Source organism: Vespa mandarinia, chromosome 1, assembly GCF_050613455.1.
Source record: "Vespa mandarinia isolate Hongniang chromosome 1, ASM5061345v1, whole genome shotgun sequence".
NCBI lineage: Eukaryota > Metazoa > Arthropoda > Insecta > Hymenoptera > Vespidae > Vespa > Vespa mandarinia.
Window position 1 is genome coordinate 14,326,405 of NC_140810.1, and position 20,898 is coordinate 14,347,302.

The window sequence follows — 20,898 nt, forward strand, 5'->3', positions numbered from 1 at the left end:
TGTTTCTTTCCTTTCGTTTGTGTGCATCATCTTTTGTGAAATTAAACGATGTAAAAAAGATTTTTATTTTGGAATTAATTGATTTCGATGAACGACAGAATAGATTACTTTCATATTATTCGTTTTCTTTTGTTTTTTTTTTGTTATATAAAATACCAGTATATCATTGTAATATATATAATTTTTTTTACAGATTTTTAAGTTTTCAAATTGTATGAAACACAACTTTTTATGTATATATTTTGTAATATAATTTAATATTTAATATTTTCTTTTATATTTTATAATATACGAATTTGATATATATATATATATATATATATATATATATATATGTTTCTTTTATTAAAAATGTTTCTTTTATTATCATAAAACGAAATAAATTTAGATTTTTATTAAGATAATAAAAAAAATAACATATACAATAATAAAAATGGATAAATTTTTATGAAAAAATTAACGATGATTTGATAGAATAAAATAATTATTTATTTTTTTTTACGATTAAAGATTAAAGATTAAAGATGTCAGTAGAATTAGTGATCTACTTTCGTACGGTCCTGATCAAGAATGCGATGTCTTTATGCGCAGGATCAACCGCAAGATCTTCTATTTATGCACTTGTCGCGATTTTCGTCGCGAAGTCACTATCGAGTTCTACGTAGAACTTTGATACATACTAGTGTCTACGTGATTGTTAACTAAAATAAGTCAATCATGGATGCGTATAACGGTGAGTAATTTTTAATTTATTTTTTTTTTAATTAATTTAAAAAACGATAAATTTTTAAAATATATACATATATATTTATATGTATATGTATATTTACGCTTTATATTTTTCAAAGAATCTTATTTCGTATATATTTTATTACAAATACTCGATTTAGGTATTTTGATTCGATTTTCTTTGATTTTAAACGATGAACTTAGATTTTACATTATTTATTAATTTTTGATGAATGCGAGAAAAAATAAAATTATTAAAAAATATATTGTATAGACATAGGAAAAGATAATTTCATTATTACTTTAGTATGTTTCTATCGATCGCATTTAGATTTTTTTTAACTAGATTTGAGAACTGTCAACGCCACCTATCGTCATTTATCTGAAGTTATTTTTCTTTGTAAGATGGTACCAGTTGCGTTACGTTTTACATGTTTGCAATTTTAAAAACAGTCGGTAATAATATGAAAAAAAAATTCATAGAGATAATAATGTGTATAAATTTATACATATATACATATTTATAATTATACAGTAGTATTTTGTTTCCTTTATATAATGTATTTCTTCTAAATTTTTCTTTTTTTTTTTTTTGTACATTCTGTCACGACAACGTTTATCTTTTTTTAATAACGCAAACATTGTGCGTTATATCTTTATCATTAGTATCACGCCATCTTACATTTTATGTGTCATACTATTGTAAACCATACTCGTCGTTGACGTAAAATTGTGGAATTTTTCGTAGCCGGGTATAATTGCGTGTGTTTTTTTGTCTTTTTTTTTTCTTTACGTTGATTTCTAGCATTTATAATACGTGTAAGTATATATGTATATAAAAACAATAATAATTAATATCGTTTGAAAAAGTTTTGGCATTTGAAATTGTTTTTATAAAGTTCATCGTTTGACACGACAATCGGAAATACTTATTTGGGCAAAGTATCTTAATATGGTGCGAATACCCGTTTACCTGCTAGATCTGTTTTCTTTTAGATTGTTTGTTTTTACGATAAAGTAATATAGCAATATTTCAATCGTTCATTAGCAAATATGTACTTGCTAGATAGGTTATGGGCGTTGTTCTTGCAAATTAATGTAAATTATTTCACCTTCAACGATTAAGTATTACATAAACTGTGATATTCTCAAAGAGATTCGAATTGTTTTTAGATTTCTCATAGATATAATAATCTAATATCATAATAATATTCACAAAATTGTATAGTAAGATTTTATTCATAAAGCATTTTTTCTTTCTCTAATTTCATCCATCTTAGAAATATGGATGGAGTCGGGAATTCTACAGAAGTTGAAATTGGTGGGCCACGGAATATGCAGCAGGCAGCATCTAGCAAAAAGCTACAGCAAACACAGGCTGAGATTAACGAAGTGGTGGGAATAATGAAAGTTAATGTAGAGAGAGTATTGGAGAGAGATCAAAAATTGTCAGAGCTTGAAAATCGAGCTGATGCATTACAACAAGGTGCGACACAGTTTGAACAACAAGCTGGTAAACTTAAAAGAAAATATTGGTGGAAAAACCTTAAGATGATGATCATCATTGGTATTATATGTGTTGTGATCTTGATCATTATTATATGTGAGTATAGCATTATTTTATTACTATAAAACACGATTTCTTTTTGACTTAAATAATCTTTCCATCTTCCATCATTTGTGTCATTAATAGACTCAGCTGTACCGAATTCTTCAGAATCTGAACATTCTAATGCATCTGAAGGCTCATAATGTTGTTTAAGGGTAACATAACTTATCATATTTGTCGAATATTCGAATATTTGAATTATATTATTAATGAAGTTTATCTGACAAGAATATGTACAGGTTATAATGATAGAACAAATTTCAATGTAAATCTAATGTATGAACTGGTTTATAACACAATTCAGGGATAAAAATGATACACATATTTTTGAGACTTAATCTATATGATCGCACAAATTGTATATTAAATACAGTATTAATATGGGTGGCCTTTTTAAAAATAATATCAATGTTAAAAGATACTGAAGTGTTTTATGTCGTTGCAATGCTTATTGTATGTTTATCGAGGATATATAATATATAATGTTTATACTCTTTTGATGTGACTCTTATATACGTTTTGTATACCTATAATCTTATCCTTTATATCGTTAAGAAGTTTCTGTTAATATACGATGACTGTTTCATTTGAGACATTTATATGCATAATTATATGCATATAAAATGTCAATTTAAAAGTACAATACGAATTATTAACTATAATATTTTACATGTACACTTTATAGATAATATTCGTATATACAACGTAATACTTTCAAGGTCCAAAAAGTAATTACTAACAGTTTGGCCTCGATCGTTAAAAATGTCACGTAGTAAACGAAATTAGTGCCTTCGACGAACATTTAGCGTCTCGCTACTTTTGTCGAATAAAAATAACTCAACAGTCGAATCTTTTTGTTAGGATATTTGTTCAGAGTCAAATCAATAATGTTAAAGTATAGTGTAAATGTAAACGAGGAATTTAACGATCAAATGAAAATAGTCAAGAATCTGCAAAAAAAAAGAATGAAAAAAAGATAATAATTCAAGGAGGGGAACACAGTAGGAAAGCGTTAACCATTAAAATAAACTCGATGAAAAATTCCGATGTGGCTAAAAAAAGAAAAGAAAAAAAAAAATGAAAGAAAAAGGCAATGCGGTTCATAAGAATGACAAATATTTATCTAAGATATTAGCTAGATCACATGACGTTAAAATAATCGATTAAAGACTCGTGTCATATGAGATAATAATTGCGAAAAAGATATCGTTTACCTGTTCGTTCTATCGTTAAATAGTTTTCATTCAAAATATACAAAAGATCGTAGATGGTGGAGTGTTAGTGAGCGAAAAGAAAATTCACGGAATGAATTTTAAAAACGTGTCTTAAAATCAATCATCAATGATTGTTTTTTCTATTGAAACAAGTTAATTAGACGGAAACGATCGTACATTGTCCGATGATATTCGAAGAAAAACGTATCGTCAATTAGCCGCAGTTATCCGTACGCTGTGCGTTCGAGGATTTTGATTTTCCCGCAAAAAACTTCGGTAGAAATCTCAGCCGCCCACATTCATACATATACCTATCTATCAGTCGGCTCGCGACCGTCCGGCCGGACAGTCAGATGCGGCACGCGAGCCGTGTCGCGGCGTTTATACGTATTTTCCGCATCTATTTTTCTTTTTTATTCTTGTTTGTACTCATTATAAATCGTGATCTCGATAACGATATATTAGAAGCGTCTTAAAATTACCGGCAAGTAAATAATAAGAAGTTTTGTATTTATTATCTGAATCTGAATTCGCGTTGTAGTAAACGAGTAAACGAATACCAGCACGATTCTCTCTATCTCTATCTCTTTCTTTCACCCTTTCGACGGGTTCTTTCAGCATCGTTTTTTTCTTCTTTTTCTAAGAGATCGACCGGTTATTTCATTCAACCGATCGAAGGTTATACCTAAGCTCTCTTTCTTCTACCCCCGGGTCCTTAATTTTTCTAAGCTTTTTCGAATTTTTTATACATTATGCGCATATATATATATATTATAATATATATATATATATATATATATGCGTATATATAATATATATTGCATAATATATTAAATATTATATTATATATTGTATATTATATATTATATATTATATATTATATACTATATACATATATATACATGTATATATATATATGTATACGTATAAATATATATATCTATATATATATATGCCGTCAAAAACTTGTGATTTACTTTTATTATTATTATAAAAACTTATATGCATATACGTAGTTATCCTTTATTATTTGTTATTAGCATGAGTCATAGTTCTGATTAATTAGACGTTTTCTTCTTTTTTTTTTTTTTATTCTAAACTTTTATTATAACGTAAACAATCATTGAGATAGGAAAATATTAATCAAATTTGTACAATATTATAATATTATACTTATGTATGCAGGTAGAAAAAATTATGTTATTCGTCCTTGTGATGATAAACAATAAATTCTAACTTTGATTCATTCGAATTGATATCAAAGTGTTGAAATAAACGAAAGAATATATACACACACATACCAAGGCAATATAGTAACGACCGATACCACCAGATAGTGCTGCTTATTCGTAAATTCGAAACTAGTCTCTTACGTTCGGGGTTCAGTAACGCAGAATAATTGGCGAGGGAAAGAAAGAAAGAAAGATAGAAAGAAAGAAATAAAGAATAATAATTTTTTCGTCGGAATCGAATCGTTATTTCTGATCGATTTTATTTTTTTTAATAGAGAGAGAGAAAGATCGTGATTGAAACTATTCGAATGTTATTGTTTGGGTCGTCGAGACACGCGTCGTTTTGATGACAGTAACATTAGAACGAATTATTAAACGTCACTGTGTGTTCTCTGTGAATTTTTTCGTAAATCCATTTTCTTGTGTACTTTGTTTGAAGGAAGAGAGTTTATCGTTAAATAGAAAAGCCGTGAGATTTCAATAGGTTTCGAAATGAGAACGTACGGAAGCACGAAAGCGATTTTTCGAAAGCTTTTAATATCATCCTCCGAATCGATAAGGTCAACATTATTCTTTTTTTTTCTTCTTCTTCTTCTTCTTTTTCTTCTTCCTTTTTTCTTTTAACACAAAACGCAAGTGTTCACATATTTCTTATCTTTTTTTTTTCTTTTTTTGAATATTGAAAAAAAAAATCTTGATACTTTCGTAGAATTTACGATATATTGATGGTATATATTAGCAAAAACTTTTTTTTTAATATGTAGAACGCGAGTGTTTAAAATTTTTTTTTTTTTTGGTTCTTTACATATATTTACAGATTTTTTTTTAATACGTTCATAGAATTAAAATATTGAAGATATATTCGGTAATCGGTAGAACGTTTTATTCTTTTTTAATGGGTAAAACGCGCGCGTTTAAAAATTCTTATTGTTGTTTAAAATTTTTATATATTTACATAATATATTTACATAATTGATATGTTGAAAATACGCTCGGTGATCGGAAGAACATGTTATTTTTTTCAATACATAGAACGTGAGTGTTTAAAAATATCTTTTTGTTCTAATTTGCTCTGTATATATACATATATATAAATATTTTATGTTTACAGATTTTCTTAAATGCATTAGTAGATTTAAAACATTGCAAGTACATATATTTAATAATCAGTAAAACATTTCTTTTTTTTTTCTTTTTTTTTTTTTTAAGACGTAGAATACGAATGTTCACAAATTTCTTATCTTTTTTTTTCCTTTTCCAAATCAACAACTTTTCTTTAATACATTCGTATAATTGATATTTTGAAAATATATTTGTTAGTTGATAAAAGATGTACTCTGTCTCTCTTTCTCTCTCTCTCTCTTTCTCTCTCTCTCTCTCTCTCTCTCTCTGTCTTCTTTTGGAAAAAAATAAACGTTATCGTTACCGAGAATGAATTATTTGAATGAATCTATTGATTAATTTATTAACGTCATTGCTTTCGAAAAGTTCAGATCGTCTGGAAAGTTCTCTCTTTCGGTTTGTTTACCGGTAAAACCAATCGACTCCGTTATCGGATAGATTCAATCGTGAACGTTAATATTTTTTATTCTTTAGATACGTTATAGTGCGTTAGAAAAAAAGGATTGTCGATCGAGTAAAATAGAAATAATAGAGGGTAAATAAATAAATAACTTTTACTACGCGAAATAGTTAATATCGTCTTGTTAATGACAGCAATTTTATATATATATATATATATATATATATATATATATATATATATGTATAATATAATATAATATATTCGCGAATTAATCAATATCGAGAGGTTATGCATTAACTCTTTATAATGGCATGTAACTTCAAAGTCACATAATTAAGTACACATACTCAATAATACATATATATATATTTATATTTAAAAAATTTTATTTCATTTTATCATTATAAAATTATTTATTCGTTTACAAAGTTTTTAATGTTCTCTTAAGTTTAAATTATACTCTTAATGTAATGTAATATATTAATATATTATAATACTGATAGCGAGAGTTTATTAAATTATGGCATTACAAATTTATATCTCGAAAAGGTGGGATTTTTTGAAAAAGATTATTCAGATCGATTTTTGAAATAGTGATAAAATTTTTGCGCAAGAATTCAAGATCATTTTAAGGTCTTTTACTTAACTTTTTTTTTTTTTTAATTACGATCCTATATTCTTTATAATGGCAACGTATTATTCTGCATAAAAAAAAATGGAACGCCTGAAATATTTTTTCATTTCGAGTCCGAGTTCAAAAACATCGGGTTATAGAGGGTAAAAAAGCAATTTTTCATTTATTGAAAAAATATTTCATTGAAATTTTTTTTCATTATTGTAGATTTGTCAACGATATCGAGATAGCGTGAGAGGGAAAAGCGCATAATAATAATAATAATAATAATAATAATAATAATAATAATAATAATAATAATAATAATAATAATAATAATAATAATAATAATAATTATAATAATAATAATAATAATAATAATAATAATAATAATAATAAAATATTAATAGCAATAATAATAATAATAAATAATAATAAATAATAATAAATAATAGTAATAGAAATTTGAAAGAAAAAAGGAAAGAAAACTCGGAGGTTATCGTGAAGAGTTCATCATCGATGAGATTTCAAAAGATAAAAGAAAGAAAAAGAGAGAAATAGACCCGTTACAGACAATCATTAGTAGCATAGCCGTGTGTTTAAGTGAAGTGACGACCTAACCCAATCTAATCTCCATCCTATTCCTCTCTCTCTCTCTCTCTCTCTCTCTCTCTCTCTCTCTCTCTCTCTCTCTCTCTCTCTCTCTCTCTCTCTTTTTCTTTTTCTAATTTCTTCGTCACCGGTTACCTGAATTTTTTGAATACCGCGCGTTTCTTCAGCGGGGTAACAATTCAAGATGGCGTCCTCGGAAATAAGAGAAAACGACGAATATGGACTTGGATATCAGAACACTTTGGTGAGTCTTTTTTTTCATTATTATTATTATTATCATCGTTAATTGTGATTATTTTAGATCATTCAAATATAACCAATTAATACTGATAAATTTATTATCGAATTAATTATAACAAAAAAACAAAAAAAAAATAAAGAATAAAATTTATATAAAATAAGTAAAAAATTTAACTTTAAAAGTTTAACAAGTAGAACTTTAAGGAACGTGTCGAATCTATAAGTACGAATAATTTATACATGTGTGTATCACTCATGTGCACGCGTTTTATCATATTATCAATGATATTTTTTTGCTTTATTATTTTCGATTATTTAAATAGAACCGGTTAAATCTGAGAGACTTAGTTTATCGATTTAATCATTTAAAAAAAAAAAGAAAAAGAAAATGTAAAACAAGGTAAAATATTTAAGTATCGAACATATTGAATCGATAAGAGCAGGTTCCAAAGGTAATTCGATCTGTCGATATGTTTGTGGCGTTTGTGTGTGTATGTGTGTACGCATATATTTACACGAATCATATTACATTATAAACAATATTTTTTAATATCATATTTGCAGATTTATCTTTCGAAGGAAATCTTTAAGATAAGTTTTAATACAATCGAAGCAAATAAATTTATAGAAATAATCAAAATGAGCGATTTAACATCTTCTTTTTTTTTTTCCTTTTTTGTTCTTTTTTTCCCTTCGACGACTCGTATGAGAATATGTATAACCTATGATATTCGAGCTTAGAACAATGCGAGCTGAGAAACGCGCCAAAAGTGACGGCAAGGGTTGCAAACCTATTTTCATGTTTATTATTAGCTTAAGCAGACTCTTAGGCGTAAATAGAGTCTCCTCATAGAGAGTAAGAGAGAGAGAGGGAGAGACAGAAAGAGAGAGAGAGAGAGAGAGAGAGAGAGAGAGAGAGAGAGAGAGAGAGAGAGAGAGAAAGAGAGTAGACTTCGTATGCAGACAATGACGAGTTTTAACTTTCTCGCGTGATTTTTCTTATTCTTCACAATTAAAATTATTAATCGAGTCGAATCGATACTTACCCCTTTTTTCTTGATAAAAATATTTCTTATTCGAAATTACTCATTATTTTCATTTCAATTCGATATATATGTACGATATATTCGATTTTGATTTTTTTATTTATAGATCTCTTTTCTTCTCTCTCTCTCTCTCTCTTTCTCTTTTTCTTTTTTCTTTCTCTCTCTTCCTATTCAGATATTTCAAATGTCATGGCAGCTGAATTAAGATGCATAAACGCATCTTGGCGAGACACATTTTATCTTTGTATTTAGCTACAATTCATTTGGTGCTGCTGCTCTTGCAGTTTCTGTGGCTTTTTATTGTTTGCTGTTTGCTGTTTGGTGTTACTGCTGTTAGTACATAATGTAATTTTTGAGTTTGCCAAAATCCCGGGCCGGAGATTTCACAGAGAATTTCTTAACTAAAGGCATAACTAAATTCTAAAACAATGTGAGATTTATATTCGTTAAGAGACGAAATTTATAATTCATCTTTTATTCGCCGTGTTAACGGTATTATAATAATTGTCTTCGAGAAACAGATAAATCATGTTTACACTAAAAGATATTGTTAGTTTTATCTTTAACACATCTTTATATTTTCTCATCGATATCATTTGATCTAGATTTTCGATTATTGAGAAAAATTAACAATCGAATACTACTAATTGAAAAAATCTATTTTTTTTTTGTTTTTTCTTTTTTTTTCATAATAATACTTTCTCTCTCTCTCTCTCTCTCTGTCTCTCTCTTTGTCGAAAATGTAAATATTTTTTTAATATAACAATCCTTTTCCTCTTTCTCTTTCTTTCTTTTTTATTTCTCTTTATTTCGTTCTTCTTTTTTCCTACACTATTCGCACTTCCTGCTTCATTCGTTTTTTACATATGACAGGTATAAAGTTGAGATAACATCAAGCATTTCATGACGTAATAACTCGTTAACGTCAATTAACGCTCTATCGTTGTCTACTTTAAACTTCTTATCGATAGATAATACATATATACCTACCATTAATCCTCTTATATCTTCACAATGTCAAGCTTAAATCGATTATTTTTTTTCTTCAATGATTATCTCTAATCGATTATAGACTAATTGTAAGTACTGAGGTATTAAAAATTTGTACGATTTTTATAAGATTTTCTCTTCTTCTCCATTTTTCTTTTTTTTTTTTTTTTTGATAATGATGATAATTCATAAATATGATCTTTTTAAAACGATGACATGATTTCTCCGAATTATCTATCGTGAGAATATTTACGTTATTCCTCTTTGCACATAAATATATTATATAATATATAATATATATATATATATATATATATTATATGTAGATAAATGTAGATATTTATAAGAATCTGATAAATCTGATGTGGAAATCGTATTAACGATTACGTTTGTTAATTAATCAAATTATCATATCGGTTGAAGGATTTCGATCATAGAAGAAATAATACTCCCACTCTTATATTCAGTAACATTGCCCCGTCTTTTTTTTCGCCTTGACTTCCCGGACTTTCTTATTCAATCTATTAATATATTTATTTATCTAATTTATTTATCAATTCTTTTTTATTTTTATTGATATAAAAGATCAATATTGAAATTGATACAAGATAAGTTTTATATTTTAAGTGAAATTATACTCTGACACTTCTTTAACAATTTATTTAACAATTTATGATTTCATTTAACAATTTATGAAATTTTAAGGAGATTAAAAATTTACATTTTTATTTATTTATATTTATTTATTTATTTATTATAGATTTTATTTTCTTCATACGAAAAAGAGATATTTTATAAACTCTTCAATTTAATAAACTTATTTGAACCATTAAGAAATATTTAATTGCTATGGAATTTGTTATAAAAACGTATAGTTCATAAAATATTACAAATTAATATATATAAATTTTTATAATGTTATTAAAGTATATAAAATTGTAATTTATAATATATATTTATATATATAAAAATATAGTGTCTATATTATATTCAGTATTTCTATTGAAAATACATATTATCGTTTATAAGATATATCAGAAGAAGAAAAAAAATAAAGACGAAAGATTCATTGCTTATCGAGAGTTGCGATAAGATGTTTCTCATTTGTGATAGATCGGTAGAATATTCGCTAGTGATATTACAGAAAGTGTCTTTCGATGATAATGAGAATCGAGGTCGAATAAAAAAGGGAAGGAGACAAAGAGAGAGAAGGAGAGAGAGAGAGAGAGAAAGATAGGAGAAAGAGAAAAAAGATAGAAAGAGAGAGAGAAAGAGCAGGAGAAAAGAGAGAGAGAGAGAGAGAAGAGAAGGAGAAGGAGAAAGAGAGATCATTGCCGATAGGAAATTTGAAATTATAACAAGAAGAAACGATGAAAAAGAAGGAAAAAACGATGATAATTTATTTTATCCCATTTACTCCATTTAATGCGCCATTTATCTAAATGAAAAATTAAAAAAAAAAAAAGGACAATAATGATTGATTTTTATTCATTTTTATTTATGTACTTTATCAAATTAACTCGATCGTAATTTGCCTCTCGCTTTGTCGTCAATGAGAACACGTTATACATATATGTTTATATATATATATATATACATATACACACAAATAAGAATCTATTACACAAATGATTTATGCTTACCGACTTCTATTCAAGTTAATCGAAGCGATGGATCGAGAAGGTGTTTTTAACTTGTACATGTATGTACATGTACGTATATATGAAAAATATCATAGACCGTAAGAAAATACGCAAATATTTATTCGCTAGTTTTAATGATATTCAAACGTTACCATTGCCATATATACGTAATATCTACATTGTATATTCACGTGTATATATATATATATATATATATATATATATATATATATATTATATTCACTTATATATTTAATTCCTTTTTTTCAATTTCTTCTTTTTCTTTTTTTACCATTATTATTACCTTAGACTATGAAATTTAAGTATATAAATTTATAAAGTCATTATAGCGTATAAATTTATAATTTACAGTATATAGACTTTAAGCGCTATGGGAATTAATTAATTACAATAATAATTAATTATTAGTTTATTAAATCGAAAGCGATAACGATTTTTGTTGATGATGATTCTCGAAAAATCTACGATAAAGTTTGTAGAAATGTTTTTTTTTTATTTTTCTTTAATTCATATGAAGAAAATAATAAAGTTTATGAACAGAAATTCGCTATCTTTTCTATAAGAAATCGTTGATTTCTCCTTATACAGAAATTTGACAAAAATTTGATCTTTTAACGTTTTAGATCGTTATACCCGATGTAGTTTATTTGTTGTACCGGTAAAACCGATCAGTTCTGTAAGAAATATGCATGCGAGATAACGATATAGAAACACCACCTAATCCATGTAAATGTTCTCTTTTTTCCTTTTTTTTCTTTCTTTTTTATTCTCCACATACTTAAATATCATCTATGTTTGTACGTTTGTGTGTGTGTGTGTACACGTGCGTGCGAACGTTCAAGGATTCTCCTGGTGTACGCAGTCGATTATGTCATTTCTTGAAAGTTCGAACGACTAAGTACTTATTATTATGTAACCAAATGTAGGAAAAATCGAAAGAAAAAAAGGAGAAAAAAAAATAAAAATCAATAAAAAAAATGTATCGCGTCTAATTCACGTACGTAAGTTTTGGAAAATTGAGTCGAATGTGTGAATCAATTTTGAATATGGCGCCTGCTTGAACGTTACCATCCAGGCCGTCCAACAGAAAATTTCAAGCGAGCACTGTCGACAACAATAAAAAAAAAAATAAACGTCGTGTTGGGACACGATCAAGACAACGACGACAACTCGTTTACGATAGATCGATCGATCTTATCGTCTTATCATTTACGTCGTATTTCCTATCGTTTGTGACACATTTAAATACTTTTGAAGACTTTCAAGGAAGATAAAGAGATCGAGAAAATAAAAAAATGGTGTGCTTTTAAGACATATCGAAAGTATCAGTTAAAATTTAAGCGATAAGTTACGTAATTTTAATGTGTTATCCGACGTAGGAAGCAAGAGAAGCGGCAAATTTAAATTTTACGTATTATTGTGATATATGATCGTAAGGTCTGCTAATATTGAACTTATGGAAGTCTAATAATAAAATAGAGATAAAAAAAGAAAAAGGAAGGAATGAAGAAAAAAATAAAAATCAATGGGATTAATTCGACCAAACAAGTAAATTAGTCTGACGAAGAATATTTATTTCTTGTTATTAAATTGGTAGATTTTTTTTTTTTTTGGAAGAAATAACGTTGTATCATTCGTCGTAGCGTTTCGATAAGACCCGAACGATAACCCGAGATCTTTGAAATAAAAATTCAGTGAGTGAGCCGTATGGACCGTTCGATATTGCCGCATAGCTTTTGAATTTAATTTTCTGATTTCTTTTTTAACAAATATACCGTTTTGAAAAGTAAAGTAATAAAGTTTATTTAATCGATGAATACGTTGAAGTGAGATAATAAAGTTTGAAAGTCGAGAGATTTGAATATTTCATCTTGTATTGATTTGATTCGAACGAGAGAACGTTGAATCGGGAAGGTAGGATTATAGAAAACAAGGAAAGAAGTAGAAAAAGAAAAAAAGAAAAAGAAGAAGAAGAAGAAGAAAATGATCATCTGTAATCGTGCTAGCTCGTTTATCAGAATTTGTTGCATATCAAGAATGCGGCATAGAGTATTACAAATTCCGAAAAGAAAAGAAGACATTGTTGGTGTTGTTCTTGCCACAAGAAATATGACGTCCAATTGCGATACGAGTGATATGGTTATACCAAAGGAAGAGGTAGTCAGATTCATCGAGGAATGTCTGTGCAAGGTGGGAACACTCAAAGAAGACGCTCACGTCGTAGCATGTCATTTAATGACGTCTGATTATCGTGGTCACTTCAGTCATGGTATGAACAGAATGCAGATGTACGTGAACGACATTAAAAATAAAATGATCGATCCTGTTGCCAAACCAAATATCGTACAAGACTTTAAGGTTCGCAACAATTTTTATTACGAAACATTGGTATTTTTGCTTTCAAAGTTATCAAATTTTATTGTTGTTCTCTAGCTTTATTTTTTTTTATTTCTTTTTCTTTCTTCTTTTTTTTTCCTTTTTTTTCTTTGTCTTTGTATATTTTCTTCTCGGGTCATTCTCTTTATTCTCAAAAATAATATTTACATTTTGTACATACGAACGTATTCATTGTATCGTAAATAATCAAAAAATAATTATTTTTATTATGATCTTTCAATTATTGTCATTAATAATTCGTTTTTTTCTTCAATTTATATAGATCTAAATGTATCGCGTTCAACATTGACGTATTATATTAACAAACGATGAGAAAGAGAGAGAGAGAGAGAGAAATGATAAGATAGGATGGTTCTTACTTTTAATGAGATTTTTTCTTTCTCTCTTTCTCTTTCTTTCTTTTTGTAATAGTAAGAGAAAAAGAGAGAGAGAAGAGAAAGAGAAAGAGAGAGAAGAGAGAGAGGGGGGGGAGGAGAGGGAGAAAGGACGTCATCTGTCTCACGACAGTAAGATTCGTTGTCGACTCGTAAATCTTAAATCCATCTTTCCTTTACTACATCTAATTAACGATCGAGCGTGCTTGTCTCTTGTATATGCCGTGCTTTGTGCATAATAAATGAACGAGCATGTGTTAACATTCTTGCGTCATCGGCAACATCATTAACGAGTCGACGATCAAATATCGTAATTCGTGTCGAAAGTAAATATTCGAGATATTCTCTCTCTCTCTTTCTCTTTCTCTATGTATATATATATATATATATATATATATATATATATTATAAAATATTATTATTATATTTCTATCTATATATTGCAGAAAATGATTTGTTAAATTTGAAAACTTTAAAAGCATAGAGACCATTTGTGAAATGAAGAAAAACTAGAAAAAGATAAATCTTCTTATAAAGGTCGACTAAACTTTTTTGCAGGCAATAGCTTTGGTCGATGGACAAAATGGTTTGGGTCAGATAATCGGCAAGTATTGCATGGAATTAGCAATAAAAAAAGCTAAGGAATATGGAATTGGTATGGTATCAGCACGAGGATCGAATCATTTTGGTATTTGTGCTTATTACACATTGATGGCTATGGAACAAAATCTGATAGGTTTCAATTGTACCAATACGAGTCCTTTAATGGCACCAACACGTAGTAAAAAAGCTGCTTTGGGAACAAATCCTTTATCGTTAGGAATGCCTGCGGAAAATGGAGACGAATTTCTTTTGGACATAGCGACCACCGCTGTGGCACTAGGAAAAATCGAATTGGCCTTGAGAAAGAATGAACCGATACCCCCTGGTTGGGCACTCGACAGTCAGGGTAAAATTACAACAAACTCTAGTGATGCCTACAATGCGACTCTATTGATGCCTTTGGGCGGTGAAGAACGATTCTCAGGTTATAAAGGTTACGGTCTTGCCACAATGGTCGAAGTTCTTTGTGGTATTCTTTCTGGTAGCCATTTTGGACCTAATATTCGTTCTTGGAAAAAAAGTGACAAAATTGCTAATCTGGGACATTGTTTTATGGCTATCGATCCAGATGCTTTTTGTTGTGGTTCTAAAGAGAGATTATCAGTTTTGCTTTGTCAACTTCGAGAACTTCCAAAGTCCGGTGAATTACCTGTTCTCGTAGCTGGTGATGTAGAGAAATTTGCCATGGCGAAAGTCGACAAAGAAGGTGGAATAACATATCATCCGAATCAAATAAAAGACTCTGCTAAATTTGCTGAACTGATGAATGTCTCGCCGATGAAACTTATACCGAAAATGTCCAATTAGATCGAAAGAGTTAAAAACTTAATAGAAAACGTTTGATCAAAATTTACTAATTATTATTACAAACTTTTAATTGTTCTTTAATATTATTGTTCTTACTATAAAAAAAAACATGATATTCGATTATTCCAAAGAGATATATTTTTCTATTATATGCAATTTTTTCTATTTATATAACATTTCTAATGATCTCGTTTTATGAATAATTTCTTGAACTAGAATCTTCTTCGTTGAATAATAAATAATACTTATAAAATATAGTAGTCTATTATGGCATAACAATCGACCGCATACTTTTTAAATAAGTCCAACATTATTATTATTTAAAATTGATGGGGGTTACGGTCAATCGTTACCAATTAATCAATAACTGAACTGTTTACCCTATGAACAGTTTAATCATTCTTTCATACAAAAATAATCATTATATCTGTATCTATAATATATTTTTATAATCATTTAGAATACATGTATATATATATCTTTTTTGTTTTAACAATAAATATCTTTTTTATTTCGCCGTTTATTCGAATATTTGTATCCATTTGTTTGATTTTTCTGTATTGTAAAATGAATACGACAGGTTGATTAGGATTGCGAAAGAAATCTTGATGACAGTTTTCACGCTTTCATTTCTACGGATTTTTGCACGAATAGTGTTTATCTTGTTTATCTTCCGGATAAACATTTATTGCGTGTATCAATCTAATGATTTTATGAAAAAATTAGGTTTTAATGTACGATGACATAAGAAATGTGCGGTTTAGTCATGGACACGATAACGATCATGGGTACGATCATGCACACGATCACGATCACGATCACGATCACGATCACGATCACGATCAGGATCACGATCACGATCACGATCACGATCATGATCACGATCATGATCACGGATTCAATCAATAGTGGTCGATGATGACAGTGATCGCGCAACTGCTAAATGACCTTGATTATCGACTCGTCCGCGATTCCATCCGCGTTTTACTTTCATTCTCTATTAATCAATCCGTCGATCGGTACGCGAGTATCAAAGAAATATGCCTGCATCTTGTTAGATTGTTTCACGTTCGACCAGTTTTTTTAATGGCGTCTCGCATTTCGTGGCAAACTTAGCTCATTGCATAATTGCATCCATTGTGACGAACAATAAAAATTATATTTTTTTCTTTTATCTAGATAATAAACTAGACGAGATAAAGAGGAGAGATTAATCCTCTGTAATTTGTAAAAGACTTACTTTCTATCTAAGAAGCAAATATTATATAATATAAAATTTACATCTTAAATTATATTAACTACATTAGTATAATTTAACAGTAACAAAGTTTAATATAATATATATATATATATATATATATATATACATATATATCTATATATATATATATATAAAGTATTATATTGTAATTATTACTTAGTATAATTATATTTGGTAGGTATACTATAATTAATAATACCTAAAGATTACTTAATATAATTCTATTATATAGTATAATATTTAAAAAATATATAATTATATTATATAGTATATTTATTATTATAATATAATTATAATATATATCAAGAGATATCTATATGTATACATTAAATATTATTAAAATTAATAAAGATAAGAAAAAAAATACAATCGAAATTCTTTTTTTCATAATTAAGAACATAATAGGCTGGTGTATCTAGGGAATTCGATATCACAAAGAGAGAGGAAAAGGCAGAGAGAGAAAGACGACAATCTATCTCAGAATATTTTCAAGTTCCATCAGAGACTGGTAAACAAGGTTATCGTCTTGGAGACTTCCAGACACGACGTCTCGGACGATTTCTTGCTATCATTTTATACAAGTATGTTTCGGTAACCTAATCATTGAAATTAAATATCGATGGAACGTCTTTGAGTTTCTCTTTATATATATATATATATATATATATATATATATATATATATATATGTATATATATATATAAATATAGGTATTATTACTGAGTAAAGCTCTAACTGAGCAAAAGTTCATGGGTGAACACTGAGCAATTTATATTCTATTCCATGGAATGACGACATGGAATAGATTAACTTGTATCTGTATATGTCACGTTCAAGAAGCGCTTTGGAATTTCACACTTTCTATATTGCCTTGGAGAAAGGATCGCAAATGAAAGCAAAAGAAGAAAAAGAAAAAAAATTATTGGAAAGGATGAAAAATCTTAACTTACATTTATTTCATTTTATTCTCGCGAAATCAATTTTTACTTCATATCCTAAGATGTTTCATGGTTTTTATTATTTAATTGTGCTAATATATTTTGGTATAATATAAATTATATTAAATTTAAATTATATATATATATATATATATATATGCTGTAATAAAAAATTATATTATACTATACTAAAATATTAGTATACAAAATTATAAAATATTTTAATATAATATATATAATATAATTTTAGTATACTATAATTATATTATATTTTCTATACTAAGTATTAAACTTATTTATGTTAATATAATGTATTATACAATGTATTTAGTATAATATAATTATACCGTTATAAATAATACTATTGTATTATGACATTATATAACTTTTGTGTAGATACAAAAAGCAGCATTGAAATATACCTAATATGTTAAACGATGAATTTAAATTGTTACTTTGTGATTGTTGTCTTTAGAATAGAAAACAAAGCATAAAAAGAAAATAATAGTTTCAGTCTCATTTACCGTCAACTTCGTTGGGAATTGTAAATCAAAACGTAAAGCATGTGTGACGGAATATGTCCTATACTTGTAGCAAAGAAAAACAGAAAATTAGTGTCACTTTACTCGTTCTACGTATTCTTCATTTATCCGGTCACACTTGTTCATTGTTTGAGAAGAAAAAAAGATCTTTTTATTTTGTCCGTTGTTATATACGAGTGAGAATCTATTAGACATCATATATGTAGCTTCGTTAATTTAAGAATACTTTACTAAATCTCTGCAGTGTATACGAATAAGGATTTATGGAAAGACATTTTTCAACGTATAGATAATTTCATTTAAATTATTCGAAAGATAGAGAGAGAGAGAGGTAAAGATAGATAGATAGATAGATAGATAGATAGACAGATAGATAGATAGATAGATAGATAGATAGATAGATAGATAGATAGATAAATAGATAGATAGATAAATAGATAGATAGATAGATAAATAGATAGATAGATAGATAGATAGATAGATAGATAGATAGATAGATAGTTAGATAGAGAGAGAGAGAGACAAAAAGAGACGAAGGCGAAGAATAAATTAATGAGTAAGAATGAAACAGAGCCAGATGTTTTTCTTTAAATAATATCTACTGCGAGAGAATATGTATACATATGTATACATATGTATACGAATAGGCGCGTGCACGAGGTCGAAAAGTTATCGACAAGCTTTGTTTGTTGGCATATTATCGACCACCCGGAGAAGACGTGCTTCCTACATATCATATTTTTTTTCTTTTTTTTTTAGAGAGAGAGAGAAAGAAAGAAAGAGAAAGAGAGAAAAATAGGACGATAATAGGAAGGACATCTCGTGTATATAAACTTTTAAACATTTTATGCTGTCTCGTTATTTAATACATTTGAATGTATAATTTCATTAATGTTATTTTAATGCAAACAAATAATATAATGTAAACAAATTTGTCATTTAATACGAGGGATTTATGTACATTAATTACATTTATTTTTATTGAAATTCGTTATATTAAAAAATGCAAATTTTTTTTATATTGCTACTAATTGCAATTATTAATTAGTTCCGTATAATTAGATCATAATCAATATTATCTTAGAACATAAATTGATGAGAAAAAAGAAAAAAAAAGAAAAGAGAGAGAGAGAGAGAGAAAATATGGTTTTTCCAAATTCAAATATGAAATATGTACGTATATGAATTTTTACGAGTTCCATAAATCTATTTGATCGTCAACAAAGGAAAAAGATACATACATGATAGGATAGTAAATATTCTGAGACGTAAAAATCACAGCAGGGTGCATCATCGTTGACAAGCTAAACAGGAAGGAAGACACAGTAATTGAACAAACGATCCTATCCAAAATGCGATTGCATGCACTGTTGACGCATTCGACCCGGGGTACTAATTCATTGCCGCTTCATATGACTGACATTAACTAATTCAATGGTCTAATACATCGGTGGTGTAGGGTCATGGAACTCATGGGACCGATTCTTGGTCTTTTATTCATTCGTAGGCAAATATCGCGAGTATCGCAAGTCTCATATTAGTTAATAATAATAAAAATTGTACAATTTCTTTTAATAATTTATAATATCTTTGTAAACGTCGATCGTTGATTCATATGACACCACCTTGTGTATTCATAAAAAGCGTCATTTTAACGATGAGTAGTGAGTCATATATGTATGTATGTATGTACGTATCTTCTTCGGACGGACGTCATCGTTGTAACATCGTTAAACTCTAGGGATCAAGGAAACATTATTATTTCTCTAAAGAACATTCTTATGGGAAAGTTAGAATATTTCGAGAAATCGATTTATCAAGATGTAAGAGGAAGAAAAATAAGGAAAAATATTGTTGACTTTAATCCGAAGCGATTCTCAAGTATATATTGTTCGTAAAAAAATCATTCTAAACAAAGGCGGTAGATTCTAATTAAGATTCTAATCCAATATCCCCACCCCAATTGTTCTTTTCTCTTTGTTATTATCCGACTGTGCGGGATATAAATTTTGAAAATTTGCGTTGTCGGTAACCTTTTTCGTATGCATTATCTCAAGCAACGCTATCTTAACACCATTTTGCTTGTTCCATGAAGAAACACAAGTCGACAAACTCAAATAAGTAAATTTATAACTCATTACGGCCCCGCGCGACTAACAATAACTCTGCCCGGAATTTCTTACCAGTTCGTTAGAAGAAGCAATTTGCTTCTTCGCAATCAGTTGTTTTTTAATCGGCCAACCGTGATCCTACGATCCAACTCGTGAGCTTCTTGCCATCGGGTTTAGCGATTTTACATAGTTGGAGGTACGTACACATATGTGAATTTGGATTTTTCGATTATTCCGAAAGAAAAAATATTTTTGTAAACAAATAATTGAAAGTTTCACTAAGATCGATTAACGTAAACGTTGTAAGTGATATTTTTTTTTTAATATCAAATTGATTCATAAATATAATAAAAGTGCCGTTATGAATAATGAAACATTCATTTATGAATAA

General features: G+C 28.1%; 3 protein-coding genes across 10 annotated transcripts in view; all 3 read left to right on the forward strand.

The window, feature by feature from the left end:
* Positions 1 to 596: 596 nt before the first annotated feature.
* Syb (Vesicle-associated membrane protein synaptobrevin) lies at positions 597 to 2,834 on the forward strand. Of its 4 annotated transcripts, none has more exons than XM_035879801.2 (3): positions 597 to 733; positions 2,010 to 2,332; positions 2,423 to 2,834. In XM_035879801.2, the coding sequence occupies exons 2-3, from the start codon at positions 2,014 to 2,016 to the stop codon at positions 2,479 to 2,481; spliced, it is 378 nt and encodes a 125-aa protein (XP_035735694.1). In that variant the 5' UTR covers positions 597 to 733; positions 2,010 to 2,013; the 3' UTR covers positions 2,482 to 2,834. The 4 variants fall into 4 exon arrangements, with proteins under 4 accessions (XP_035735694.1, XP_035735693.1, XP_035735695.1 ...); XM_035879800.2 differs by lacking the exon at positions 597 to 733 and adding an exon at positions 1,388 to 1,548; XM_035879802.2 differs by lacking the exon at positions 597 to 733 and adding an exon at positions 1,553 to 1,684.
* A 1,031-nt stretch (positions 2,835 to 3,865) lies between these two features.
* ClC-a (chloride channel protein 2) overlaps positions 3,866 to 20,898 on the forward strand; it is a 30,784-nt gene continuing 13,751 nt past the window's right edge. Inside the window, exons 1-2 of one of the 5 annotated variants that reach the window (XM_035879768.2) lie at positions 3,866 to 4,036; positions 7,378 to 7,778. Coding sequence is in view for 2 of the 5 variants with exons in the window: in XM_035879772.2 (XP_035735665.1) it covers positions 7,719 to 7,778 (60 nt within the window). In the remaining 3 variants the exon portion in view is untranslated. Of the gene's footprint in view, positions 4,037 to 7,377; positions 7,779 to 20,561; positions 20,704 to 20,898 lie in introns of those variants that run through there. The other 4 variants (XM_035879772.2, XM_035879770.2, XM_035879769.2 and 1 more) reach the window with 4 other exon arrangements.
* LOC118447633 (uncharacterized) lies at positions 12,505 to 16,176 on the forward strand. Its single transcript, XM_035879794.2, has 2 exons — positions 12,505 to 13,832; positions 14,804 to 16,176. Exons 1-2 carry the CDS (start codon positions 13,458 to 13,460, stop codon positions 15,653 to 15,655), a joined length of 1,227 nt encoding a protein of 408 aa, XP_035735687.2. The 5' UTR covers positions 12,505 to 13,457; the 3' UTR covers positions 15,656 to 16,176.

Coding starts and splice junctions, on each gene's coding strand:
- Syb (XM_035879801.2), top strand. CDS start 2,014: ATGGATGGAGTCGGGAATTCTACAGAAGTTGAAATTGGTGGGCCACGG. Junction 2,333..2,422: donor GATCTTGATCATTATTATAT/GTGAGTATAGCA, acceptor TGTCATTAATAG/ACTCAGCTGTACCGAATTCT.
- LOC118447633 (XM_035879794.2), top strand. CDS start 13,458: ATGATCATCTGTAATCGTGCTAGCTCGTTTATCAGAATTTGTTGCATA. Junction 13,833..14,803: donor ATATCGTACAAGACTTTAAG/GTTCGCAACAAT, acceptor ACTTTTTTGCAG/GCAATAGCTTTGGTCGATGG.